The following is a 19,941-nucleotide window of genomic DNA, read 5'->3' as shown; positions in this document are numbered from 1 at the left end:
TAAGAAAAAAGGTAGAGAATGAAGAGGGTTAATAAATTGGGGAAAGGTAGATTTGTCATTGGACTACAGGTTCAGTAAGGATCAACTACTTTTGCAGTTGGTGTAATTGGGCCACTGATCTTTGTCGACAGAGAAGCAGCCCTGGTCAGATAGCAGGATGATTTGATTCAAAATTTCAGAGTTGGAGAAAGTTTTGGAATATAACAAATTTTAGATTATGATCATGAGAGTGGGTATCTGAGGAGAAGTAGAAAGGTTGTTGGAGATGAATTGGTGAAGAAACTCCAAGGCCAGGCTATTGGAAGGGTCATCTCCATGGATACCACCCAAAGTGATGTTAAGTTTTAGGTGAGATTGAGTTTTAGAAATATTTATAAGATTTATGAAGTAATAACTTGGAGTTCTTTATTCTCATAGAGTATTTGTTGGCATCCATGATAACAGCGACATATTTCTGAATATAACAGATAAATAACACCCAACAATTGTATATTAAATCTTACTTTACCTACCCATATCTTTCCTATTTGGGATAATGTCACATTAAAATGGGACCTCTCTATTAATGTGATATCTATATTGCCCCAGTGTTATGTCATAGAAATGTGTAATTCTGTGCTCATAAATATGTAACATATGCACTTTTCTTACATTGTTATCAGTTGTCATTTTTCCTGCATATCAAATCACTCTAAGGCTTTACAGATAATGACCACCATAATTTATTCAACTCATGAGTCTGCCGTTCAGTTGGGTGGTTCTGCTGATTTAGGCTAGGTTTGGCTTATCTCAACTAAGTTTACTCGTGCATCTGTGGTCAGCCACTGAGTTGGCTAGGCCTGAATAGTCTAGGATGGCTGAAATGCATGACTCGAAGGGATGCTTCTGTGGTCTCTCATCCCCCAAAGCCTAGTGAGTCTTGTTCACACAGCAGCTGGGCTGGTTTCCAAGACCACAGGTGGAGGTAGTGTGCAAGGCCTTTTGAGCCCTAGGCTTGGATCTGCTGCAATCATTTATATCACATTCTGTTGGCCAAAGCAAGTCCTAAAGTCAGTCCAGATTTAAGAGATAGGAAATAGACTGTATCTCTTGATGGGAGGAATTATAAGTAACATTGCAGAGGAGTATGGATACAGGGAGAAAAATAAACACAGCTATGTTTTTGAAACAATCTACCAGAACATTGTATTGTGAGAATGCAAAATGTAGGTGAAAAATCGTGCAACTGGATATGACAAGTCTGTATTCCTGCTCTTTCATCTCCACTTAATTATCACGCGTCCTTGCCCAAGAAAGTTAAAGAAAATAGGAAGGAATATTGGCTGAATAATCTACCTGCTATTATTAGTGACGATCAAATGAGAGAATTGATTTGTATTTTGGGTGGCTTTATCATTACAAGATATTATTTTACTCTGATAACACCTCACATCTCTTTAATGTGGAATCCACAAAAGTAACTTGAAGAGTTAATGGCACAGAGGTGTCTCCTGGATATTGCTCCTTGTGCTACTATGGCCTGAGGGGCTTGTCAAGTAAGGAAATTGGCTAGAAAGGTGGAAGGCTGATGGCTGAAAGTCCTCCATTCACCCTGCTGTGTTCTGTTATGCACTTGATGTATTTGATATTCTCTTCCACAGTGGAACCCCAGGGATTTATGTGTTAACAGCTCAGAGGTTGGGATAGAGGCAGAAAGCCACTGGAGTACAGAGGAGGGCACAGAAAGATTGGAAAGTTTGGAGTGACAGGAAGCAGAAAATCAATGAATAGCTAAGACTGGTGGAAAGTACAGCATCAAAACATTGTTATGAAAAAGGCGGAAGTACATAAGAAGGGCATTTTTGGAGGATCAACCTCTAAAACTGTCCAGTAGTATCATATGAGTGAAATTAAAATTGCCAACAGGAATTAAATGCAATTTGTGGCCCAATCTAAAGGTTATGAGAATGAATCATAAAATAAAGAAAGTCTCTTATTTTAGATACAATGATGGCTATGACTCCCTGCCCCCTCCCAACCAAATATCATAGGATGAGTAAGAAATTATTAATATGAATCATGTACTGTGGTGAAATGTTAGCTTAATAACACATCAGTGACTATTGGGTTTTCCATAACCTTTTTTTGATGTTTAAATATGACATACATAAAGAAAATTATCCCAATCTTAAGTGTACAGCAGAAAGAATTTTCACAAAGTGAACACACCTAGTGATTAGTAGCCATGTTAGGAAGCAAAATATTGCCAGAACCTGAAGGTTTCCTCATGTCTTTTGTAATCACTGCCCCTCTCCCAACAAAGGGAGACAGTATGCTCATTTAACCCCATAGAGTAGTTCCACCTGTTTCTGAACTCTTCAGAAATGGAATCATACAGCATATACTCTTTTGTGTCTAGCTCCTTTTGCTCAACATGATGTTTGGGGGCAAAAAGGAGTTTGGTTTTATTGGAGCACTAGGGCTTTGCAGAGGCATAGAGGGAAATGACCTGGCAGCATAGACAGAGATGGGATTGCAGGCATTGAAGGCCTGTTCAAGAGATTATGCTTAATGTCTGTGATGAGCCCTTGGAGGATATGCTCAGTGCTACCTTTCAGGAAGATTAATATTGCAGCAATGATGTAGGAGAGACTGGGGGTAAGGACAGGAAGGCTGCAGGGTGGTTGGTTGTTGTGGAAAATGTACTCAGAATCTGAAAGACTGGGTCTGAGTGATACTCTCATTCCTTGCTAACTGTCTTTGGACGGTTTGTTCAACCTGACCAAGCTTCAGCGTCCTCATATGAACAATGAAGGTAGGACTCCTGCTATTATGAAAACAAAATGAGTTGATCCATGTTGGAGAACTACAGACTATATAGATATAAGAGTTCCAGGGCCTCCACGAACCCCTATTGTGGGCCATTGCTGTGACTGAGTGGCGAGAAAGAGGAGGCTAGGTATTTAATCTCCTTTATTCAGTCATGTAGAGAATGCTCATGTTTAAGCAAATATTGCAGGTATTCATATGGTTGGATAAATTACACTTTATACTCTAGGTATAGAGACTTTCAGAATGAATGAAGGAAGATTCTGGAGACAGACTGCCTGAATGTGAATCTGGGATCCTCCTCTTACTATCTATGTGAACTTAGTCCAATTATTTTTAACTTTTCTGGGCCATGCTTTAATGATAGGTACCACATAGGATTGTTCTGAATTTTAAATTAATTAATACAAAGAAAACACTTAGAATAGTACCTGGCATGTAGTAAATACTCAATGTTATTATTGCCTTGTCTGTCTTTTCCAAGTAGCAATAAATGACCTAACTTTCTGTTGGTTAACTGCATAGAAGTGTGTGGCACAGGCTTGTTGAAATCTTGTTTGCATCCTTCTATCCCTGTAGCTCCAACTTTTTTCTGGGTTACCCACATTAGGATTAAACAGAGTGAGCTCAGCCCTCATCTGTGCACTGTGTATTTGAATATAAATAGTGCTCCGCTCCAATCTCCTTTTTTCCAGTTCCTTTCACTTTTCCTAATAGAGTTGAGTTTTGAGGGGTTTTTTTTGGCAGTTCTCTGATGAATATATTCAACTGATCTCCTGTGTGTGTGACCTAGTAATATGGTTTGGTTGTTTCCCCACCCAACTCTCATCTTAAATTGTAGCTTCCATAATTCCCAGGTGCTGTGGGAGGGACCAGGTGGAGATAATTGAATCATGGGAGTGTTTTCCCACATACTGTTTTTCTGGTAGTAAATAAGTCTCATGAGATCTGATGGTTTTATAAGGCATTTCCCCTTTTGTTTGGCTCGTATTCTCTCTTGCCTGTTGCCATGTAAGATGTGCCTTTTGCCTTCCTCCATGATTGTGGGGCTTCCCCAGCCACATGGAACTGTGAGTCCATTAAACCTCTTTTCCTTTATGAATTACCCAGTCTCAAGTATGTCTTTATCAGCAGTATGAAAATGGAGTAATACACCTAGTCAGCGTAGAGATTAAGGATAATTTCTCTTTTGTACTCAATGACATACACTATTAGTGCAACCTTAAGTTACATTGACTGTTTTGTTCTCTACATTATACGGTTAAATCATTCTGAGTTTGTAATTAAAGCTCCCCAAATTCACCCCCAACATTTGCTAGTTTCACAAAAGTTTATTCTTTCATTTATTGAATTATTGGCTGCTTAACATATTACCATATGCCAGCTTTGTAATTGACAGTAGATCTACTCCTTAGAGTTTACAGTTTCCTGGAATATGCAAACACACTTGTAGTAAGTGTGACAGTGAAAATTGTTATAATAGAGATGTGCAGAAACTGTATGATAATAAAAAGGAAGGATACCTAATTCTCCCAGTGGGGGACGGGGGAGAGTATGACAATGAAGATGGCAGAGGTAGGGAGAAGATGTCAGGGAAGTACACGTGGAAGGGAAAGTGTTTGTCATAAACTGTATGTAAGATCCTAACCACTAAGAGAGCGGAGGAAGAAAGCCTTTAAACAAAGAGAATAACTTGTAATGTAGCATGAAACAGCATGGACATTCTGAGAACTACTCCTACCTGAGAACGGCAGCAGCCTAGAGAGCAGGTGGAGGAATTGGCAGGAGAGATGCTGAGCAGGTAGGCAGGTACAAGGTCCTGGTGGGCTTTGCATGTCACACTTGAAAATTAATATTTATTCCTATAGGTAATGAGCCAACATGAAAGGAGTTTATATTAGAGAGGGACATGGTTAGATAGATGTGCATTTAAAAAAGTACGAGACTGATTGTCTTTATAGTGTGATCTGTGAATTAGAGGAAGCAAGAATAGAGGTGGGATGGCTGATGGAGAGGCAGTTCCTGTCACACAAGTGAGAAAAAACTGTGAAGCCATGACCAAAACATGCCTATGGGAATGGAAAAGAAGAACCTTTTTTGAGAGATTTATTAAATAGATATATTTTGAGCACTTAGGCACTTTGAGTGATGAGACTCTCAGGACTTGATAACCAGCTACATGTGGCAGGAAATGGGAAAAGTGGAGGCTTTGCCCCAGGTCTGAGTGACTGGGTGGATAATGATGTCATTCACATGATAGAAGATAGCTGATTTGGGAGAAGCAAAGGGTTCCCTTTGGGACCTGTTTTTGGATACCTGTGGGATATCCACGTGGAAATGCACAGCAGACATTTGGCTTAGTATCAATAACTCAGGAGAGAGATTTTTTTTGTGCTAAGTGGACCTGAGAATCATTCATATATAGAAGGTGGTTGAAAGGGCATCAGTTGGAGGGTTGGCTAAAAACCAAGAGGAAGTGGTGCCATAGGACCTATGGCAGAGAGAGTCTATAGTGCTTGGTATATATCTATATATATTACTAATATTTTATATATACTTTATGTATGTATATCAAGTATGTATATTTACTAATATTTTATTACTTTTTAAGCTTATAAAACACTTTATAATATTTAAGTAGTGTCACACTACTTCTAAACCTATGGCAGAGTCTATAATGCTTTATAGATATATAACTAATATTTTATATATACTTTATATATCAAGTATGTCTATTTACTAATATTTTATTACTTTTTAAGCTTATAAAACATTTTATAGTTTTTAAGAAGTGTCAAACTACTTCTAAATATTAGAAAATGTGCTTTCAAGTAAGTAGAGTCCAGAGCAGGCCTGTCGGGATGGGTCACCTCCTTTTGGAGCAATCTACTTGCTAGAGATGAAGGATGTATGTCTTTCCGCCATTTGGACCTAATTCTAGTAGGTCCTAACGCGTCACAATTCTAGTTGGGGCTTGTGTTGGCTTTCTTAATTTGAATGAGGTGAAGATTTTCTCTCTGTTTTTCCTTCTCTTTGCTTTTAGTTATTTTCAGAGAATAGAATTCAAGTATAAATGACTTTTCTATGCAGTATTTAAACAGAAGTCCCAAAGTTCCTTTAAAAGTTTGAGCTAACCAGAAAACATTATCTATATCATCATTGTTTTTATTTTTAAACTGAACTCTGTTTGGGCTTTTCATGTATTTCGATTATGCATTTCTTTAGAGCAGAAGTGAGGCATATTTATCTTAATATCCCCAGGGCTTATAACAGAACTTGGCATGTAGGAGTGCTCCATAAATGTTTATGTTTATATTACTTGTTGATGACTACACAGTTCCATTTTTGAAAGCTTTCAAGCTTTCTTGACTCTTCTTACCTTCCAACATCTCATGTCACTGAATTACACAAATTTGTCTTCTTTATTTTATTAATTCTACTCTTTTTAACTGACTAAAGTTCAGCATCTTTTTCCCCCAAGTGTTAAAGTGAAATGGAAATTTGTTTTTAGGCTGTATATATGCCACAATATTTGAGAGTTTTGACTTAAACAGAGGTAGGCCTAGAGAAATTGAAGTTGAGGCAGAAACCCTGCAGGATGACCCTGCTACTCCTTTGTTTCTATAGCGACTCTTGTTTCTACTTCTCTTTGTTATCTTTCTCTTTTAAATTTTCATTATGAAAAATTTCAAACACATACTGCCTTATAGAATATAGTATAACAAACCAGCAAACCAGATGCATTCTTAACTGTTTCTTTCTTTTTTTTTTTTTTTGTTTTTTTTTTGCTTTTTTGAGATGGAGTCTCACTCTGTCGCCCAGGCTGGGGTACAGTGGTGTGATCTTGGCTCACTGCCCCCTCCGTCTCCCGGGTTCAAGCAATTCTCCTTGCCTCAGCCTCTGAGTAGCTGGGATTACAGGCACCCATCACCATGCCTGGCTAATTTTTGAATTTTTTTAGTAGAGACGGGGTTTTGCCATGTTGGCCAGGCTGATCTTGAACTCCTGACCTCGGGTGATCCACCTGCCTCGGCCTCCCAAAGTTACGGGATTACAGGCATGAACTACTGCATCCTGTCAACTGTTTCCTTCTTAATTATCAGGAACTTTACCATCCATAATTAGAGTCTTATTAATATATATCTATTCTACCGCAACAACAAATTCCTCCTTGCTGGTCAGAATTCATGTCAGAGTAAGTTATATTAGATTCCTTGTCTACATTCTGGGAGACAGGGTTAGCAGCAAGGAAGTCCTGGACACGAATGGATTTGCAGGTGATGACTGCACGAGAGGCTTCCTGGATCACTGCTCCATTTTCCCTCCCTGCCTGTTTTGTGAACTGCATCAGGAATGAACTTATCCTACCTCTGCAGGTGGCCTATTACATGCTTCCAAAAAGTAACTCTGGGACTTTCACTGATTTAAGAAAGCCTATGCTGTGCTTTGATTGGGATAATCCCTTATTTGTTATGTTAAGCTTCTCAACAAAATATGAATTTTCCGGCTGCTGTTTTTTTTTTTTTTTTTTGGTGTTCTTTTTGGTGGCTTTTGCTAGAGAATGAATAGAATTTAGGAGGCCACACACCCGTTTCAGCTTCAGCTCTGTTCACGTTTTCAGAACTCTAGAATGTAGTGATTCTCATGATTGTGGCAGGAGGTAGTGGGGCCAACAATGCTATTTGTCCATTTTCCCCATATATACCCAAAGATTTCCTGTTTGACTGCCTGTAAGACTGTGCTTCCTTTTTCAGAGTTCTGCTATTTGGAGCTATCATAAAATAAGAAATGAAAAGAAACCTTTTAGAGTAGAGGGAAAGTTTTATAGGAAAAGGAGATAAAAGTTCTGAATTCAACACCCCTATTTGTATACTCTGTATATAATGCATTTGAGCATTTTTCATCTTTGGTTTCTCTCTGTACCATTTATATTCTACTTATGAAAATAAATTGGGAGTTTTTTAGCTAATGAAAAGCTGTTTTATCTAATAATTCACAAATATGAATTTCTGGGTAGGAAGAAATCTATTTTTTTTCCAGTTTATCATTTTGACTTTTTTGATTTCTAAAAATCAGACCTATAGTATACGTATGTTCTTAATATATAAATGGATGGTGAAATTTATGAAGGTGAGTCATTATATTGTTTCCCCAGCTTTTTTTTTTTTTTTTTTGAAAATGTGGTGTCTTTTTTTTTTTTAATCCAGGGAATCAGCAGTCTCTTCAGTTCTTTAAAAGTGGTGCGTCTCTTACGACTGGGCCGTGTGGCTAGGAAACTGGACCATTATCTAGAATATGGAGCAGCAGTCCTTGTGCTTCTGGTGTGTGTGTTTGGACTGGTGGCCCACTGGCTGGCCTGCATATGGTATAGCATCGGAGACTATGAGGTCATCGACGAAGTCACTAACACCATCCAAATAGACAGTTGGCTCTACCAGCTGGCCTTGAGCATTGGGACTCCATACCGCTACAATACCAGTGCCGGGATATGGGAAGGAGGACCCAGCAAGGATTCACTGTACGTGTCCTCTCTCTACTTTACCATGACAAGCCTTACAACCATAGGATTTGGAAACATAGCTCCTACCACAGATGTGGAAAAGATGTTTTCGGTGGCTATGATGATGGTTGGCTGTAAGTATTTTAATGTTTTCGTTAAAAATTATTATTATTGGCAGTTTTCCTGGCTACAATCTCAGATAGGATTAAAATAAACTACTTTGTCTTCGGAAAGGTATTTAATCCATCTTATTTGCATTTTTTATCTACTTTCGAAAATAGAAATGCAAAATAATATATTTTACTCTTCAGAACATATTAATGTGTGAAAAACATATTAATGTGTGTACCCAACAGAGCTCTCTTGAAGGAACTGGGACCAGCATCCAGACGGGTGGCATTTGGCACATTCCATAGATTTTGTTGGTAATGTGTTAAATTCCAAAAAAAGATAGGATCCAATGTGAAATATATTGTTTATAAATATTCTAGTTAATACTGAATTCCTAAATTAAAGTTGAACTTAGGATACACTTTTGTATAGGTTTTTACAATTAAGACTAGGAGAAGGGGTTTATTAACGTAGTCTTCATTACAGTCACTGTAGGTTGAATATATGCCTATCTGAGGGAATGAAAGGATTGCTGAATATAAGCCCATTCAGCAATGAGAATTGTCTAGGATTTAACATGTATACCTGAGTACCAAGTTCTTGGAAGTGGGATGCCCCCTAAAGGGACACAGACCATGTCCTTTGCACTCAGACTGCAACTGGATGGCATCAGAAGACCACAACCTAAAGGAAATACATACCAAAGAAGTTGCTTTTGAAGATCTTGAGGGAGACTTCACCGTCATTCATGCCTTCAAGTTGACTTAGATGACTTATTCACACCTAGTTCTGGTACCTAAACTAACCTTAAGATTGTACTGAAGGTGTGATGAGCATTATTAGTGCCTCTTAAGCCTTCGGATCATGGTCATTGGTTTTTGTGTGTGTGTGTCTAAGCTGTTTTTTCTGAGATTCCATATTACAGAGGCTTAGATTTTGACGTTGATGGTAAAAGTTCTTGGAGTCCAGGGACATTGGCTGGACTGTGAAAGGTTAATATCTTGGGTCTAAGCAGGTAGTTTTCATCGTTTAGAATGTCTAAAAGCTATTGGAGCATCAGTGTTGGCAGTTGTTCAGCTTCTGTTTGTCCCATACACCCTTGTACAGGTATAGGAATAAGAACACGCAGACTCTATTTGCTGGTTAGAGCTTGCAGTTAGAAAGAGAGTGAGAATTCCAAGTGCTGTCTGCTCCAGAGACTTTCAGCCAGAAAATGTCCTTATACACAGGGAGAAATCCTGATGATTAATTAAACTGATACCTACATATCCAAAGTGGTAAGATGTATGGGCAAAAATGTACTTTATAAATTCAGAAGACAACATTTTGTCAGATGCTGTATTTAGCACCATACTACTTTTCATATTTATACAATACATTTTGCCTTATACTTGAGCATAGATTTAAAAAACCTTTTTGTTTTGAAGTAATTATAGATTCATTGGAAGTTGCAAAAATAGTATGGAAAGGGCCTTTGTTACCTTCACCTAGTTTCCTCCAATAATTACATCTTATATAACTATAGCTTAGTGTCAAAATTGACATTGATATAATGTATGTGTATAGTTCTGTATTGTTTTATCACATGTGCAGGTTTCTTTAATTACAACTGCAATCAAGATACAGAACTGTTCCTTTACCACAAAACTCTCTCTCATATGTAATCTAACCATTTTCCCCAACTATCCCTATTCCCTGAAAACTACTAATCTGCCTTCCATCTTTATAATTTTGTGATTTTGAGTGTGTTATATAAATTGAATTATGTAAAATGTAACCTTTTGAAATGGGCTTTCTCCACTCAGCATAATGCCCCTGAGATCCATCTAAGTTGAGTGTATCAATAATTAATTTGTTCTTTTTTATTGCTTAGTAGTAGTTTATGGTTAGGATGTAGTACTGTTTAGCTCACCATCTATTGAAGGACATTATATTTGTTTCCAGTTTTTGGCTATTACAAATAAAGCTGCTACTTGTGCCAGGATCCTAGTCAATCTGTGTGGCAGTCTGGGAAGCACCACTTGTAACCTTATAACTCAAAAACAGAAAAATGTTTTATCAAAAGATTGATGGAGACACCAACTGCCTATATTCTGTTGAGAAAAATAATCACTACTTGCAAATGATAGACTCTTTTTCTAGAGAAAGTCATCCAAAATTTATGTGCCTTTCAGCAAAATTTAGAAGTATGAGTGTGGCAACAATCCCAATTCCTAGGTCCTTATGGGCCCTCTTTTCAATGGTCTTTCCTTTCTTAGGATTTGCTACCCTAATGCTAAGTTGGATGTGGACTCTGTCTAGGAATACAGTCTCAAAAGTTTTCCTTGTTGATATATCAGACAGATCTTCAAAAAATAGTATTGACCTTCCCCTAATCCCACTTAACTGAGATGCCATCCAGATCTCTCCTATGTCAGCAGCATCCCAAAATACTTTTCTTACCTGCTACCTAGGAATTTCTTAGACTTAAGTCCTTTGTTCCTACATTTGCCCAACATGGGAAATCTTCCCGTTCAGATTTCTGAATTGGAAGGGTTGCCTGATGCTTCTCTATATACATCTACCATCATGCATTCTTTACCTTAAATTTGTTTTCTCTCGGTTTTTTTCATGCTCTGTCTGCCTTGAGTGACCTCCACTGCTCTGGTAGCAGCCATTACTCCCCAGGGTAGTCACGTCCTCCCCATTCCTCTGTATCTGTCCATTCATGAATGAATCCAGCTACTCTGCTGACATTCACAAAATTCACTACCAAAGGGCTTTTGTGAGAGAATATTTTTGCAGTTTAGTTCTGCAGCACTTGTGGAAAACAGTATGTATGTACGTACGTGTGTGTGTGTATGTGTATTTAGATCAAGATGTAAGTAATCTCCTTGCTAATTTGCTTGGTAAATACTTAATGATGCCTTCATGAAATGTTTTCTAATCCATTTTATTTACATAATCTTATTATTGAGCCCCTAATAATATTAGATTTTCTAAGGATTAGGCACACTGACTAATTTTGCTGCTATTCAGAAGGCGCCATAGTACACGGATGATTTGTTTTGATGACTATAAAACAAAGGACTGCAATGATGGAATTTTTCTAATAGGATTATACTCTTGTCTTAATATGTTTTTATAAATTCTCTTCCAAACATTTATCAAGAAAGCAGTTATTTAGTTCCTTCTTTATTACTAAATTATCACATAAACTGTATTTTAGTTTAATCTAGCCATTTTAAGGAACTCTACATTTGCATATTTCATTATAATTTTATAAAAGAAAGAAGCATATAAAATAAAAATATGTTTTGAATAACTCTTTGCCTTAAATAAGTTCAACCATTAATTTTTTCTCTCTCCATATATACGTCTTAGTACACTATTAAATACGTTATTAAATGTATATTCAGCATATGTCAAAGGGCTATGAGACTGGAATTTGGGTATTCATTTGCTCTAAAAGCATTTTCCTACTTTTTCTATTGTCTGCTTTGGTAAATTGAGAGGCTGGCCCGTGCAGTATGTGTCAATGAGAATTTGTCCTGCTGTGATGCAATGCAAACTGAGTCTTAGAAAGCAAACCAAACCAAACTAAAAATTATAAAGATACAAATTGCTGGGGTTTAATTGGTAGACAGGAAGCTCTGTCATAACGATGTTAATCTGCAATTTTCAAATAAGATGTAATTGGTAGTCACATAAACAGTCTAAAAACTTTCTGTAATTGACTAGTATGATCTGTAATGCAGCAGACAAATGGCTTAGCACATTTAAAAGTATAGCTAGACCATCTGCCAGTGGGATGCATATGACAAGAAATCCAAATCTTCATGTAGGAAGTTAAGTGCAACTGGGAAGCATTTAGTTGCACACTGGTCAATCAGCACTATGCAGAGGAGACCAATGCCACACATCATATTCTCATGTTGATGAGCTTCTTCAGCATCCTCTGTGGAATTCAGATAAAAGTCAAGCTGAAATTATGGGCATTGCCCTGATCTCTCCCTACAGGAAAAGGAAATAAATAGAAGATGGTAAGATCCAGAGATTGGGAGAATATAGAGTAAGTTGAGAGCAAAGGCCTATGTGACCCTGGGGAGTCTTTACATCTCTCTGAGTTTTATTTATTTATTTATTTCAATTGTGAAATGCCAAAGTTGAAGTCAATGACTTTTAAGGTCCCTTTCAGGGCTAACATTCTATACTTCTAAGATTCTATTGGTGCAGTTATGCCCCTGTCCATGGCATGGGGCTGGGTATTGGAGATGAGGTTAAGATGGAAACAAAGTGGTGTCACAAAGATGTTAGGGCTTTTTACATATAGTGTGTACATTGCTTTATGGAGAGTAAGATGTATTTTCTATAGAAAATGTTCTGTAAAGATTAAGAGGAAAAGTTGTCAAGGAATAAATATTATGGAGAAAAGAAAATATGCTTTTGGAAAGAGAAGTGTTTTTCCGTATAGAAATTAGGCAGCTAGGAAGACTGAAAGGCATGTGTCTCAGGGCTAAGGATCGGGGCCCGGGAAGAGACTGCACACCATGCTCAGTGGGACTTGGACTAGGAGAGGTACTCGACCTAGATGGATATCCAGACAGGCTTAAAAGTGGGTTGTTGCCGTTTCCTAATATTAGTAAAAAGTTATTCTACAAATCTTAATATGCAACTTCAGGCATTTCAGGTATAATATTAAGTTCCATGTTGAAGTTTTTATTGGCCTTGTTATTGCGGTGTAGGTAGAAAATGCAGTGTGTACATGCTGATTTTCATTTCTGGCTTTCGTTTTAGCCAGATGGGGAGAGCTTTAAGCCTAATGTTTATTTTGGAAACTGGGTCAGTTCTTTGTGTCTGCTTTACCATAGCTTGTAAAGAAGACTTTGTCTTTTTTCTTTTCTTTTATGAGCTGAGGTTCCCATGAGAAAAAACATTTTATGGAGCCCCAAGTTCAGGGTTATAGGCACCTTTTTTCATGGTTTAGCAGTCTCAGATGTGTGGTTGGGTAAAGACTGTGTGATGTACACTTTACTCCCTGATTCTTATTCCAACTAGGGCTTGTGTCTTTTGCAGGAATATTCTTTTATACCCATCTTTCTTTTCATGCCTAGTCACATTTTCACAAAGCATCTCAAATTCTGTAAAGGTTGACTTTCCCCAGAAAATAACAGGACATTTTCTTGATACGCTATTAACTATTGTGAACTCTTTGCAAGGATCTTCATTTCTTGTGTCCTTGTATCACTCAAAATTATTTAATTCATTCAGCCTTGTGCCAGGTGTTCTGGTATACATTGTTATTCAAGAAACACTAGATACTTTTGAGCCCTCAATAACCTTTTAATATGGTAAGAGAGTCAAACAAGAAAATCACTGATCCATCTGTCTCTCCCTTACTCTCTCCATCCCCATCTCAGTGTCCATCTCTGCCTTTATCCTCATCTCATCTCTTTTTATACTGTGAACTAAGAGGGAATAAAGAAGTTGGACTTGTGAGAACGTGATCTGTCTTTGTCCTGTTCATCATTGTATATTTAGCACAAAGCATTATTTCCTACTTGATAGTTGAGCCCATTGAACACATGTTGAATGAATTAATGAATGAATAAAAATGTTTGCCTAGTTCAGCCTTAGGGAGCCCAGGAAGACTTCTAGGAGGAAGTGACTCTTGAGCTCAGAATACAAAATAAGTAGGTAAATGAGGCAGGACTTAGGTACTTTCCAGGTATAGAGAACATAGTATATGTAAAAATATAGGAATCAAATAGCTTGGCCCTTTTGGGAAACTCCATGCATTTCACTTTGACTTGAGTGGAAAGTAGATGTGAATAGAAAGAAATAAAAGAACCAAGAGTCAAAAAGCTTTCCATAACTTCACAAGGAGTTTGTATTTTTTCCTAAAGGTTGTGGCATAAATAAGAAAAAAATTGATTCTTTATTGTGGACAATGAATTGGAGGAGATAAAGGCTACTGGCAGAAAGACCAAAGTTAGGAGATTGTTGTAGCAATCCAAGAAGACATAAACTGAGGTGGTAGATACATGGAGGATGGTATAGATTTAGAGTTGGCAAACTTTTTTTTTTTTCCCTGTAACTGGGCAGATAGTAACTATCTTAGGCTTTGTGAGCCATATGGTCTCTGTTGCAAACTACTCACCTCTGCTTTTGTAGTGCTAAAACAGCCATAAACAATACATAAACAGATGAGTGTGGCTATGTTCCAATACACTTTAAGCAGGTGGCAGATCAGATTTGGCCCATGGTCTGTGGTTTCATGGTTTGTGAAAAGATCATGGACTTTGAAGTCAGACAAATGACTCTAGGTTCAATTTTTTGCATCATAACTTACAAGAATTTATATGAGTTTTATAAACCATCATTTGTAAAATGGAGTTATTTGTGATACCCCAGAAGAGATTGTATGTAAGCTTCCTGAAACTTTTTTTTTGAGGCAGAAGTTTGCTCTTGTTGCCCAGACTGTAGTGCAATGGTGCGATCTCGGCTCACTGCAACCTCTGCCTCCCAGGTTCAAGCGATTCTCCTGCCTCAGCCTACCGAGTAGCTGGGGTTGCAGGCATGCACCACTACGCCTGGCTAATTTTGTAACTTTAGTAGAGATGGGGGTTTCACCATGTTGGTCAGGCTGGTCTCGAACTCCTGACCTCAGGTGATCCATGCACCTTGGCCTCCCAAAGTGCTGAGATTGCCCGGCCAAGCTTCTTGAAACTTAAAAAAAAGTTTTTATGGGTGAATGAATGAACGTGTGGGATATTTTAGAAGGACGAGTTCAAAAGCACTTGTAGATTTCTGGCAAATTCAGCTGAATGTATGATGAAGCTTTTTTTTCTAAAATAGGAAAGAAGATGCAATTATTACTGGAGGAAAGTGGTTCTTTTTCCTGCAGGTTATTCTGATGGAAATGTTCATTAGGCCGTTAGAAATGTGGTTCTGGTTTCCAGAGCTATGAGGCACAGAGAGATCTCTTAGGGAATAACAATGTATACAAAGTAATCATGTCAAGGAAGTATAGGGTGCAGTCAGCGTAAAGCTGGCCAAGGGTAGACTCTGAAGAAGGAGAGCCACAGAGGGGCTGAGAAGAGAACCCAGGCAGGTCGAATGGAAGCATGGCTCTGGAAGGAGAGTCCGTTGCTAACAAAAGATGAGAGAGCTTTAAGAAGGAAGGGAGAACAACAGGACCACTGGGAAAGCAAGTCAGGAGAGATCTAGGTGGCCTTGACTTTCTCTGACTTGTTTCATTGGCTAGTTGAGGGGAGATAGCCACCTGGGGAACTGGTGGTTTCCAAATCATTTTTTTCCCCTATATGAAGGAAAATAATGTATTATTAGCCATTAAATTCATGGCGGTAGATTATGCTAATACAGTATTTTTCACAGCCAATATTTTTTTCTAAATCAAGTTTCAAGTTCAACAAAATATGCTTGTTAGATTATTAGATGCATAACCTATAGATGGAATTTCTCTTTTGTGTTATAAAACGAAAGATAACATTGACTTAGAAGTTTTTATGAAACTGAACTTTCTTAGAACAGACATTTTAGTCAGAGGAGAATTTTATTTACTTATTTGGTGACTTTCCAATGAATGTAATGTTAATTCCTATGAGAAAATATTTTTCAGGACACACTGTCGCCTGGTAGGTGAAGTGATACTCTGCTGTAGAACGGGCAGTGGGCATGCGGATGATTCTCACATATGTGATATCCATCTATTGACATCTGATTTTAATTTTGCTTAATATGTAATACTTAATTTTTTTTCCCACAGGCCAAAAGACTCACAAATTCATAGATGAATATATTTAGAACTTATTAAAATAAATGTCATACCAAAGGCCTTTAGGCATGGATTTAAGAATTTCTTTGATATGGCCAGAGAGGGGATTTTTATTTGGAGTAATTTCTTAGCCAGCTCCTAAGTAATTTCTTCTTACCTACTTATTTAATATTTTCATATGTTGTGACAACTGAGTTAGCCTTCCCTGGGAGGTGAGGTACCAGGCACATGGTGGTGGCTTTAGGCTGAGTGTGTAAGTAAGGAGATCTTTATGGGGTGAGAATTATATTCAAGTTGACTCTCAGGAAATACTGGAGGCTTTAAAAATTCCCTTTGAAGCTAGCTCTGTAGCTACCCTTTTTAGACTCTAACTCCTTTAAAGTTGAACTTATTTTTAACAACCCCCCACAAATCTTAATCTGTGAGGGTCTAGTTTGAGACCATTACTAATTTACAGTGTCCTGTAAGGGAAAGACATTTAAATTCATGCCCCTAGTTCGGCATCAGCAAGGGAGGCAGGTCTGGTGTTGACTCTTCTAATGAGACTTCGGTATGGGAATCATAGACCTCGGGAACTTTTCTTAGACTGGGTTGTTGGGTTTTCCTGTTGGTTTCCTTAGAAAACGTCCAAAAGGTCCCTTCATAGGTCTGTTTCCCCCACTTCTTTCCCTTATGAAGACCTAGCTAGAGAACAGCAGACCCTCCTCCCCAGGCACACACTGACACTCCAAATTCCTTCATCCTGTGCCCTTTTGCTGCCCATCTGGATCTATTTGTCTCTTTTTCTGTTCCAGGGTTGCTGAGCACTAGCTGGAGTCAACTAGACAGCCCTGTGAACAGCTGCCCCTAAAATGAATGGTTAGCAGTCTTACAAATCTTCTTCCTCTAACATTTTGCTAAGCAACGATTCCTGTACAACTCTCACACATTCTCTACCTTTCCCAAACCTATGACCACTCATCTTCATTGCAGCAGATGGCCTTCCTTTTACTTCTGTGAAAAAGAAGAGTGTTGCAGATGTGCATTCCTTGACACTCCTGACTCTCCCCTTAGGAAGGTGGGCTAGGGGCAGCCAAGGGTGCAAACAATTCAGGGCCTTGTAGGACAGGATAGTAGCCCTTACTCTGAGCCAGATGGGAAGACCTTTGAGGGTTTCAGACCAGACTGGCTTGATTTGTCTTATGTCTTAAAACTACCAATGCAACTGCTGTGTGGAAAATATACTGCACAGGGTCAAAAATAGAAGAAGACAGACAGGTCAAGGTGAGAGATGATGATGGTAGTGGTTAGAATTGGTTAGATTCTCGACATATGGTAAGACCATGAAAACATGAGGGTTTGAGAGAAAGAGAGTCAGGATTTAAGGCTTTCGGAGCAAGCAACTGCTCTGAAGTTAGTGATGTGTGGTCCTTTGTTGTGTCCTGTGGGCAGTTACATGTATGATTCTAGCATTCAGTGAAGTGGCCCAGGATTTGTACATAGATTTGTGCTGTAGCTTGACTTTTTTTCCCTTTCAGTTGTTTGTCCTTCCTCCTCTTCCTCCTCCTCCTCCTCCTTCTTCTTCTTCTTTCTTCTTCTTCTGCTTCTGCTTCTACTACTTCTTCCTCTTCCTCTTCCTCTTCCTCTTCTTCTTCTTCTTTCTTCTTTTTTTTTTTTTTTTTTTTTTGAGATAGAGTCTCACTCTGTCGCCCAGGCTGGAGTGCAATGGTGTGATGTCCACTCACTGCAACCTCTGCCTCCTGGGTTCAAGTGATTCTCCTGACTCGGTCTCCTGAGTAGCTGGGATTACAGGTGCCCGCCACCTTGCCCGGCTAATTTTTTTTGTATTTTTAGTAGAGACGGAGTTTCACCCTGTTGGTCAGGCAGGTCTTGAACTCCTGACCTCGTGACCCACCCGCCTTGGCCTCCCAAAGTGCTGGGATTACAGGTGTGAGCCACTGTGCCTGGGCTTTTTTGTTTTTTTTTTTTTTTTTTTTTTTTTTTTGAGACAGGATCTTGCTCTATCACCAAGGCTGAAGTGCAGTGGCATGAGCTCAGCTTACTGCAACCTCCTTCTCCCAGGTTGAAGCAATTTCGCATCTCAGCCTCCCAAGTAGCTGGGACTACAGGTGTGTACCACCATGCCCAGCTGATTTTTGTATTTTTTGGTAAAGACAGGGTTCACCATGTTGGCTAGGCTGGTCTTGAAATTCTGACCTCAAGTGATCTGCCTACCTTGGCCTTCCAAAGTGCTGGAATTACAGGCATGAGCCACTGCACCCAAGCCTGTCTGTCTTCTGTGTTGTCCATCTCTCTCTTTACTGGCTCTTTCTCATCAGCTGATAAACATGCTCATGTCTTTTTAGTCGTAAGCTAATATGTATATGTGAACAAAACACTTGATCTGGACCTTGCGTTCTCTTTGCCTTATTATCCACCAATTCTTCCCTTTTTAAGCTTTTCTAAAGCAAGTGTCTTCACTTCCTTTTCTCCATTTCCTCCCTATTGAAAATGGGCTTCTTCTCCTGTACTGCCTCTTAGAGTACATTTGCTAGATTTTGTAGACACTTTTTCATGCATTGGTCTCTTTAATATTTCTCTGTTTCTGGCTCTCCCTTGACCTCTCTTGCTATTTCTTCCCTGTTTGCTTTGCTGGATCATGTTACTGTGTCTCTATTGAAAACTGTGATATTGGGAACAAATTATTGAAAGATCAAGGGCAGCTCTCCTGATAGGCTGAGCAGTTTCTCCCACAAAAAAATGACTTCATGGGAGCCAGATGACTCCCAGATATTTTGCTTGATGGTCCACCATTAGAAATCCTGCTTCATGTGTTCTTGACTCCAGAAGGCCCCTTGAAGCTGCCATTTTGTCCTCTAAAGGATGTAAGTCCCTCATCTCTGTACCAGGTTGGACTGATTTTTAGACTGGCACAGTGTCTCAATGAAGAGAAAATAATTGCTGAGATTTCAGAGGAGGGTGGAGAAGACGTCTGGAGCATGGGCTGTCGCTTGGCAGGCAGGGGTGGGAAGGAGCTAAGGTAATGATGGCAAGAGGAAGAAGATAACCTTTTTACTTTTTCCTAGCTCTATGGGAAAAATAACCAGGGATTGTTAATTCACACCACCTTTTCCCTGGTTTACTGCCATAAGACCTTTTTTCTCCAGTCTATCCAAAGTGTTCCTGTCACTTTATACTTCATTATTTCTTCATCATGGTCTTTAATTATATTCTTTAATTTTTTCTTTATGTAATTATTGCTTGTCTTTCCAACTAAAATAGGAGCCACAAAGGCAGGGAGCTTGTCTTTCTAGTTCCACTCTGTATCCCTGATGTAACAGGAGTGTGGCAGGTACTCAATAAATCCTCCTTGAAGAAATAAATGTATTTCGATCTCCATATTTGGAAAGTTGTAAATTCAAAACCATACTAGTTCTCCAGACCTAAATTCTTCAGTCTTGGGTTTAAATTTTTATACGATGAAACATGGTGAATGAACATGTGGCTGATTTCATTTTTCTGTACAGAGCTAATAACTTCATTTAGGGCCTCCTCCCTCATCCCCCCACTTTTCCACCTTTCATAGTGCGCTTGACTGCCGCATCTGTGCTATGGCTGTACTGGCCACTCTTTGTCTGCCATGTTGTACAGTTCTGGATGGGAAGCTGGATATACTTCTCTGCTGCCTTTGATTTTTCCTTCAACCTATTTTGGGTTTCTCTTGTTAACTCCTATAGTTCCTTTTATTCTGCCCTCTTATGTTTCA

At 38.7% G+C, this 19,941-nt stretch overlaps 1 protein-coding gene across 1 annotated transcript in view; it reads left to right on the top strand.

The window, feature by feature from the left end:
- Nucleotides 1-19,941, top strand: part of KCNH5 (potassium voltage-gated channel subfamily H member 5) — a 336,051-nt gene that overhangs the window by 87,550 nt on the left and 228,560 nt on the right. Inside the window, exon 7 of the mRNA XM_007986913.3 lies at nucleotides 8,016-8,442. Coding sequence (XP_007985104.1) covers nucleotides 8,016-8,442 — 427 coding nt within the window. The remainder of the gene's footprint in view (nucleotides 1-8,015; nucleotides 8,443-19,941) is intronic.

The sequence above is a fragment of the Chlorocebus sabaeus genome, chromosome 24, assembly GCF_047675955.1.
Source record: "Chlorocebus sabaeus isolate Y175 chromosome 24, mChlSab1.0.hap1, whole genome shotgun sequence".
Classification (NCBI taxonomy): domain Eukaryota; kingdom Metazoa; phylum Chordata; class Mammalia; order Primates; family Cercopithecidae; genus Chlorocebus; species Chlorocebus sabaeus.
The sequence above is the reverse complement of the archived record's forward strand: the minus strand, read 5'-3'. Positions and strand labels throughout refer to the sequence as shown.